At 37.9% G+C, this 10,000-nt stretch overlaps 1 protein-coding gene across 2 annotated transcripts in view; it reads left to right on the forward strand.

Moving 5' to 3' along the window:
- LOC106876533 (uncharacterized) overlaps nt 1-10,000 on the forward strand; it is a 151,811-nt gene that overhangs the window by 105,844 nt on the left and 35,967 nt on the right. Inside the window, exon 1 of one of the 2 annotated variants that reach the window (XM_014925120.3) lies at nt 1,419-1,923. The exons of the other annotated variant lie outside the window; for it this stretch is intronic. Coding sequence (XP_014780606.1) covers nt 1,863-1,923 — 61 coding nt within the window. The 5' untranslated portion in view covers nt 1,419-1,862. Of the gene's footprint in view, nt 1-1,418; nt 1,924-10,000 lie in introns of those variants that run through there. 2 annotated transcript variants of the gene reach the window in all.

Here is a 10,000-nt window from a genome sequence, read left to right on the forward strand (position 1 = left end):
TGTACACGATCTCTCGACCTGGCAGAAATAACAACCAAATCTCCTGGGCCTGAACTATACGCTAGACAAACAAGAATTGCCCAGGGCTTTAAAATCTGAGGGTGCCGCAAAAATTTTTACCTACTCCCCAAAATTGCAGGCCTTGCGCCAAAATTTGAAATCATTATATTTTCTGTGTGTGTGTTTTCCTTTTGGTTAATGTTCACTTTAATAATTTCTGAAAAAAATTTCAAATACAATAAAACGGTCTCATTTTACGATTAATACCATTATTATCGATTATTGATGAATTTTTGCCGATTATTAATGAGTATTTGCGTTATCTTTTTTCGTTTAATGAGAGCAGTTTGTTTAACCCAGTTCGATATATTGTATGTGCAGAGTTTGAAAGATCAGTTATAAAAATTTATAATATGAAACAAATGCTATTCCTTATTTTCAAATAAAAAAGTTATATTCTGTTATTATATATAATGTATATGTACATATAGTTTCACCATTCCACAGCAAAGCCGTTGTACTACACTTTGACAATGTTTGATATCTTGGCATCTGAAGCAGCTGGAGATACGATAGTTTAACCAAAAGAACTGGCTATTGCAAGCAAAAATAAATATTGAAAAAGCGCATTTGGCTGAATTTGGACATACGTCAGTTTAACATAATAGCAACGATGTATTTATGTATGTCTTCTGTATGTTACACAAACACGCACACATACACACACACAAGCAAATAAATGCAATACAAGGTGGAAAAATAGTACTCGAATACCGAAGGTAGAGTAATATGCTTTTATTGAAGATGCAAAATCTTCACAAACTGTTACTCATTCCACGTTCCCCTTCATGATCATACTGAATTAAAATTGTGATGGTATGTATGTATGTATGTATGTATGCATGTTATTATAAATTGATTCGATACCTTGATGCCTGTTCAAACTTGGTTATATATTATGTTATTGACAACTGAATTTTTCCTTTTGGGATTTACATTAAGTATAGCCGCCTTCGTTTACACACACACAGACACACACATTTATTTAAAGAAATATGAATAAATTGTCTGTCTCAATTAATTTTTGGTTTCACTTAATGTCTTATTAAATTTACAATTGAGTGGCGGGAATTTTCTGTAAAATATATAAGTTCGACGGATATTTTTTTCTTTAATGCATAAGGGTTCCATGAAAAAGAAACGATGAAAAGAAATTAGAAATAAATACAGTAGTGAGCAGTAGTCAAGTCATCACAATATTAACAAGAGTAGTTAGGGAGGAATAATATCGTGAAACAAGTCAAAATACAATAAAATACATACACGCAAAATGAGACTGGTCAGTTCCCAGCTTATATGAACATAATGAATGGGTGGAGTTTGAATAAGAGGTATAAAAATGCGGTGGTGGAAGAAGCAATGAAAAGTGTGATATAAACTGAAAAGAATCCTAACAATGACTGGGAAAACGATGTCACGTGTACAGCACATGGATTTTTATGTAATTCACAGATTTGGTTTTTAAGAATAAACATAATATATACATCAGCATAAGAAACAATAAGTAGGAAAGGCAATAAAATATTAGCGGAAGGGAGTCAACTTTATTAATTAATTCGACTCTTACCAATCTCTAATGACCACCATTTCTATTACCAATACACCCACCATCACCACTACTACTCTCGCTTCTCTCTCTACAACTAATACTAATACTACTGCTAGGTGTCTCAAAGAAACGATTTGATCTTTCAAGACTTCGTCAAACCATAGCTTTCTGTCCAACTGAAGGGTACTGTTCAATTTTCTTTTACTTACGCTGTCTCTTTATTCCGTGTTGAGCTTCTACAGGACCTGGGGCAATGCATCGCTACGTTTTACTGTTGATTGGATGTTTTAATTCAATAATCATGCTGATGGCAAGTAAGTACATACACAATAGTTTTAAAATCATGTTTTTTTTTTTTTCAGTTCTCTGTAAGGGTTGTAAAGTATATTGGTTTCAAATTTTGGCACAAGGCCAGCAATTTCGGGAAAGGGTGTAAGTCGATTACATCGACCCAGTACTCAACTGGTACTTATTTTATCGACTTCGAAAGGATGAAAGGCAAAGTCGGCCTCGGTGGAATTTATGTATTATATAAAATACTGGCTACGTTTTGATAATAATTCCATGGGACTCCGACAAAATACCCACTGTGTAATTTAACATCCTCACTGGTTGATAATGTTTACGCTTAGACTGGGGTCTGTCATGAGCCCTAGTCCTCGTTATGCTGGAAATTAACCCTGTTTCCATAGTGTATGAGTGATTGCGACCATAACAGTACCAACTGAACAGAACGTTCTCACGTCTGTTGTGGCTAACTGTCAATAAATAATATTGATTTGTCCAGAGACCTATAATTGTTGCCGTGACAGCCCTGCTATGTTGTAATTTTTCAAGTTGAATTCACCAAAAGTTATGAGATTGCATTCATAATTTAGGTGTGGGGAAAAAAATCAATATTATAAACTACATAAGTATTGAATAATGATAGTTTTAAATTTTTGCACAAGGCCAGCAATTTCGGGGGAGGGTGTAAGTCAATTACATCAACCCCAGTGTCCAACTGGTACACTCATTTTCTCGACACCAAAATGAGGAAAGGCAAAGTCGACCCCGGTAGCATTTGAACTCAGAATGTAAAGACGGACGCTAAGCGTTTTGCTTGGCGCACTAAAGATTCTACCAGCTCACCGTTTTAGAATGTGTCGAATAATAATGGAAAAGAGATCGATTAACAGCAAATTACTCGAGATACAGTTGCTTTTCATTCCAAACTGTCTTAGTGGTGATTAAGAAATGAAGCTTACTGAAAAAGATCTGTATTATGCGGATAATTTCTATGGAATTCCAGAAAAGTTTGTCATTGTGAATAGATAGAAGGAAAAACTATTTTTCGTACGATTCGACGACCTCATGCATTAATGTGTGTATGACATGACAAGCGTGAAGTAATAGCATTTTAGGACCAACTGGAAGACTTACTGCCATGATACAAGCGAAAAATATATTATTGAAAATACATTATTGGAAATCGGAGACGTCGATTTCACAATTGAAACTAACGGGATCTTGTCGGAACTATTATTTAACGATACGAGAGTGTTATCGTCATATGCTGAATAACTTTGGAAGAGTATTATTGTTATGTCTGGTCTATTATTTTCTAGTGTATCCGCTTGAATAGGGAAATCCCACAGAATTTTGCATTTCTCCGAGTGCAGCACCCTTTCGACCCTATGGTCGTACCATGTACCTCCACCTTCAAATCCCCATTTCTGACAAAGCTTCCAGTGTAAAACTTTCATAGCTTGGTCATACTTCCATTTCTTATATTCTCCCTGCGCCAACCTGGGACATTCTGCAACAATGTGTGCAACTGTATCATTCCAAATTCCAGAGACTCTACATTTTTCCGACACCTCCCAACACACATATTTTCTTAAGCTGTTTGTTTTTAGCAATTGATGTTGAGCTGCTATAATTAAGCTCCCTGTTTTTATGTTTTTTCTAATTGTCCTTTTTTAACTAAGTCCGGATTTTGTTCCACACACATCCTTGGTGGCTTTCCAAAACTGACCATGCAAAGGTTTCTCTTCAATATGTTTAACATGCTCTCTTTGAATTTCAGTCTTGTCCTTTTCTCCTAATCCACACTTGATCACCTGTTCCTTATTCACTGGCTTTAGTTATTATCATTATGTTGGGTTTTTTTTCCTTCTATCTTCAAATTTTCTTCCATTTCTCGCCGAGTGTTTTCCGTACACCTAGGGCAGAGAAACTAATTGTATGCATTCCCAGTTTACACACGCAAATTCACAGGTAAAATATGTATTTAAAAAAATTTCACAGCGATAATGCTCTTCTCAGTACATGAGTCGTACCAGTTAACACGATTTTTTGCACTTCCTGTAGGGATGGTAAGCCTGGTATAATTTTCAAATAGGTTTCACTACCTATTTTTATCATTCCTAGAGATCCTACAATCACTGGTACGGTAGTCACCTTGAGGTGCCACATATTTTCAATTTCTATTAGCAAGTCTTTATATTTACTGATCTTGTCAAATTCTTTCGCCGCTATATTATGATCGCAGTGAATACTCATGTCAATTAATAAACACTTCTTTGATCTTTTATAATAATATCCGGTTTATTAGCTTTTATAGTTTTGTCGGTGTGTACGGGGAAGTCCCAGAGAATCGATACATTTTCTCCCTCAGTCACAGCTTCAGGATGGTGTTTATACCATTTGTCAGCGGTTTTGATTTTATAATGCCGACATATTGTCCAGTGTAAATACTAGCCGACTCTGTCATGTCTTCTTCTTCTTCTTCTTCTTCTTCTTCTTCTTCTTCTTCTTCTTCTTCTTCTTCTTCTTCTTCTTCTTCTTATTATTATTATTATTATTATTATTATTATTATTATTATTATTATTATTATTATTATTATTATGCTAGTGACTGCTAATTTTGTTAGCAGGTATTTTATCTTGATATTTGGTGACAAGTCTCCCCAAACCTCAAAAATCCCTTTTAAGATTCTTGCAGAATATACGAGAATATTCATAGGATGGTACTTTTCTCCAGGTCCACAATGCGAGTTACAGTCCCAATCTCTTTCAATCTTTTAGGCAGCATTTTGGGTGCTGCACCAAGTGCACCAATTACCACAGGAATAATTGTTGTCTTGGTCTGCCACACTCTCCTCAGCCCTCTGGCTAGCTATGGGCTAATCCCGCCTAAGTTATCTTCATTTTCAGACGTATTGCATCTTGAACTATCGTTATTCAATGTTTCTTTCCTTTCTAATAATAATATCACAGAGAATTGAAAAAATTATGATCTTACGCTGTGTGTTTATAATCATAACTGATCATATAATCTCTATAGTCATATCTGATCCTCTTGCTTCAGTGGTATAGTCAGTTTTTATGAGGAAGTCCAAAAAGATCTTGTAATTCTCATTTTCGATCTTTATTATTATCATTATTATTATTATTATTATTTTATGTTTGACTTTTGTTTTGCATTTGTACAAGTTGGATCCAAGTCTCACCCAGAGACCTCAAGAGACAACAAGTTAGAAGTTCATGTAGGTGTTATGCCTAGGGTACCATATATTTGGATTTGTACATAGTGTTGTTCTAGAGAATGTTTAAGAAACCATAAGAAAATTATGTGTTTATTTTAAAATTTGGGATCACATAGACAGTATTTTACGTAAGATATGGGCAGTTCCCATGAGCACTATCTTTTGAACTTCAGCCATTTTGAGGTTTCCTGGTATCTGAGCTAGGTAGTAATCAGCCCGTTTCGCTGTCATTCCCAGGGCACCTATGACATTAGGTATTGTTTTAGTCTTATTATTATTATTATTATTATTATTATTATTATTATTATTATTATTAAAATCAAAATTAAAAGAAGAGTGCCATTTGTTATTTTGTGAACAATATCTCGGCATCTCGCGTGTCTTCAACTTGTTCAAAAAATAGTTAATTTTTTTTTGTCAGTCTACTTCATTTTGGTTACTCTAGAAAGGATTGAGGTAACTCCTCCTAAAGATATAGAGTCAAAATTAAAAGAAGAGTGCCAGTTGTTATCTTGTGAACAATATTTCGACATCTCGCGTGTCTTCAACTGGTTTCTCCTTTTTGGTAAAACATTGCAAACTGCTGTTTATATTAATTATCTATCTATCTATCTATCTATCTATCTATCTATCTATCTATTCTTTTATTATTTTACCTGTTTCAGTCATTTTGACTGTAGCCATGCTGGAACACCGCCTTTAGTCGAAGATATTGACCCCTGGACTTATTCGTTGTAAGCCTTGTAATTATTCTATCGGTTTCTTTTGTCGAACCGCTAAGTTACGGGGACGTAAACACACCAACATCGGTTGTCAAGAGCGATGGTGGTGGCAATGGTGGTGGTGGGGGGGGGGGCGAATACAGACACAAACACACACACACACACACACACACACACACACATATATATATATATATACGACGGGCTTCTTTCAGTTTCCGTCAACCAAATCCACTCATAAGGCTTTGGCTGGCCCGTGGCCGTAGCAGAAGACACTTGTCCAAGGTGCCACGCAATGGGACTGAACTCAGAAGTATGTGGTTGGGAACCAAGCTTCTTACCACAAAGCCACGCCTATGCCTATGTATATCTAGATATATACATATGCATACGTGTGTGTGTGTGTGTACATTTATATAGATACTTAAATTGTCTTCTCCAACGTCACCACTATATTTTGACATTTGAAGTCTTGATACTCTTAATATATTATTCCCTTCCCTATGATATCGAATAATGCACCACCTGATGAGGGCATCCAACAGAAGGGTTAACTACGTGGTCGAGATCTTGCTCACATGCTTGTACCTTCTGACAAAACAAATATTCAGTTATTTGTATGCATAATAAATGGATCTCTACCAGCTTCGACCGTAAATGTTCAAGTATTTCGATAAACTGAACAGCTTTGTCATTGAATGACAATGTTAAGCTGTACTCCACAGACCCTTGTACACAGAACATAGATGCCAGGCAGAATCAATGTAATACAGTGTGTGACAAGGATACTCCTAAGCACAAAGACACGTACACACACAGGCGTGGCTGTCTGGTAAGAAGCTTGCTTCTCAACCACATAGTTTTGGGTTCAGTCCCACTGCGTAACATCTTGGTCAAGTGTCTTCTACTATAGCCTTGGGCCGACCAAAGCCTGAGAGTGGAATTGGTAGGCGGAAAGTGAAACAACCCCGTTATATTTGTATCTATATATATATGTATCTATGTGTGTGTGTGTCCTTATGTCTGCTTGACAACCGGTATTGGTGTTTTGCGTCCCCGTAACTTAGCGGTTCGGTAAAAGAGACCGATTGAATAAGTACCAGACTTGAAAAAAACAAGTCCTGGGGTCGACTTGTTCGACTAAAACCTTTCAAGGCAGTGCTCCAGCATGGCCGCAGTCTAATGACTGAAGCAAGTAAAAGATAAAATATAAAAGATACATACATACATACGTACATCCATCCATCCATCCATCCATACATACATACAATCTTGAGAAATTAGGCTCCTCAAAACCAGAAGGGAAAAATATGATTCGAAGACTACAGATCCAAGTCATGACTGGAACTGTTAAACTGTGTAAAACTTTCCAGAAAATTATTGTTTAAGTATATATGGGCATGTTTAGATATGCAAGTAAAATGGTTTATAGTTTTTATTACTCAGATTACTATACAATTTGTTTCGTACAGAAAGACAGAGATATTCATAACAGAAAATCTGAGTTGCCAGAAAGTACTCGTCGGTAGCTTAGATAAAAACTAAAAAGACGTTAGAATTACATAGGTATGGTGTTAGTAATCACCTTGTAATGTCCTCTTGCTCCAGGAATCATGTCCATCCTAAACAGGACTAAAATATATATATATCGGTCTTGTTTAAGATGGACAGGAGCAAGAACACATTATACTCCAGGAGCAAGAACACATTACAACGTGATTACTAACACCATACCTATGTAATTCTGACGTCTTATTAGTTTATATATATATGTGTGTTGTCCTGGGTAAGGCACAAAACTACAACCGGTGATGAAGCTCCAGTTCGGGAGAACAGGAGTTATGGGGAGCGTGGAGTTGCCATTTCTCCCAGGTCCGCTCTGGCCCGGAGTGGTAGCACCTGTTAGGACCGCGCCAATGGATAAAAATTGGACCCTCCTCTGCTGCCTTGCAGGATGCCTCTTTAGGTTAAGGCTACGAGAAGGAATCTTCAAGTCCTCAACGGTTGATCAGGCAGACGAAGCGACATCTATATCTCTCAATGGCTGTGACAGCGGAAGAAGGCTATGCCAAGCGGGCTAGCTACAACAAGGCGTGACCTAAAAGAACTGATCCACGGCAGCTCGCTGCAACTCACAGGTCAAAGTCTGTACGTCTCTTCCATGGTGCCACTGATGACGTCTTCTAAGCCAAGTGAGTGGGCCTCCGCCTGGCGAGTGGCGGTCCACTTTAAACAAAATCACGCCATGTGCTTTTGTTTCCTTCCTTCCTACTTTCCCCTTCCCCAAAAAAGTCCTATGGCGGTGGGCTAATGATAACGGGGACAGGCCCTACGCCTTCTCCTTCCCAAACCAGCCCCTTCTATCCCTTGTCCACAGTGTCCCCGTATGTTTAATGCAACCCTTGTATTGCGGAGCCATCTGCGGTTCAAACACCCATGAAAATGAACTGGATTTCAAGCTCGGAAACACGAGACGCAGCCAACAACAAATATATGTGTGTATATAAACATGATGGGCTTCTTTCAATTTCCGTCTACCAAATTCACTCTCAAGGTTTTGGTCTGCCGGGCTGTATACAAGACACTTGCCCAAGGGGTCACACAGTGGAACTGAACCCGAAACCATGTTGGGAAGCAAACTTCTTACTTCATAACTAAACCTTCGCCTTAATTTTCAAATTCCCCGGCAGGCGGGGGAGACACACACATACACACACATACACACACACACACACACACACACACACACACACACACACACACACACACACACACACACACACAGAATAGAGATGGTCATAGCTGGAATGTCTTTCATCTTACGTGTAGTTTCCTCAAACAAAAAGAAACGAAAACAAAAGAAGACTGGAATCTTAAAACTTAACGAAAATATACTTAAATAATAAGAACGAAGGCCTGTTGGAACGTGTTAGTACGCGTGACGTGATTTCTATAAATTTCACAGCTTTCCTTTGAGAGAACTATGACACACACGCACGCACGCACACACACACACACACACACACACACACACACACACACACACACACACACACCTCTCCCTCTCTCACACACACACATGCATACGCACCCACACACAATAGCTATTTTAGTTGTCTAAGTTTAGATTTGTAAATGTGGTCCTGTGTGAATTTTGTTTCCCTTATTCCAACTTTAGCATGGGAAAAAAAAATAACGCAATAACATCACATTCTTTGTTTTCTCCTCTTTTGTCTTTTTGAAGTTTGTTGTTTGTTGTTAATTTCATGACGATGATGATGATGACTATTGTCGTTACTATAATCAATTTTATTTATTTATTTATTTATTTAATCATATTTGTTTATTGGTTTGTCTGGAAGTCAATATTCAAATTCGGAAGCCCATTTATCAATAACGCCTTTTAACAAATAAAATACGGAAGTGAGGCGGTGGGAAGACACTCTCTCTCTCTCTCTATCTCTCTCTCTCTCTCTCTCTCTCTCTCTCTCTCTCTCTCACACACACATTCACACAACACACAGAAAGAACCACGCATTCACTTGTTAAACCGAAGTCACGTGTATACGCACATGTATGAGGTTAACATGCTTAAAATACACATACAGAGGCAAGCAAACAGTTTAGGCAAAAATTATAAGCACACATTAATGCATACAAACACCATAAATGTGCAAAACATATGCACACAAACCACAGACGTGGATTAAATTTCTGTATATTACTGTGATATCTACGAAATTTAGTGGAGCGTGGAGGGTGGATATAATTAGTAACCGGAGTAAAATGTGTAATTTCTGATTTCTACGGCCGGTAACGCCGGACTTGAGCTTTTGGTGACCAAATCATCACTTCCGCTTCAGGAGTCCGACAGGGCGACCCACTCGGGCCCGCGCTGTTCGTACTAGGCATTGATGACATCACCAAAATGGGCGTCGAGTTAGAACTCAACGTCTGGTATCTCGACGATGCTTGTTTGGGTTGACCTCCAGACAGGGTTCTTGCCATTACAAACATGATGGTTGGAGAGCTTGGTTGCCGGGGTTTCCAAGTAAACAGCTCCAAATGTGAGCTCTGAATCCTCAACCACCTGGTTTCTCAGTATCAACCAACTATTGTCCTTTTTGCAGAGTCCTTCC

The sequence above is a fragment of the Octopus bimaculoides genome, chromosome 5 (assembly GCF_046866305.1).
Source record: "Octopus bimaculoides isolate indiv1 chromosome 5, ASM4686630v1, whole genome shotgun sequence".
In the NCBI taxonomy this organism is placed as follows: domain Eukaryota; kingdom Metazoa; phylum Mollusca; class Cephalopoda; order Octopoda; family Octopodidae; genus Octopus; species Octopus bimaculoides.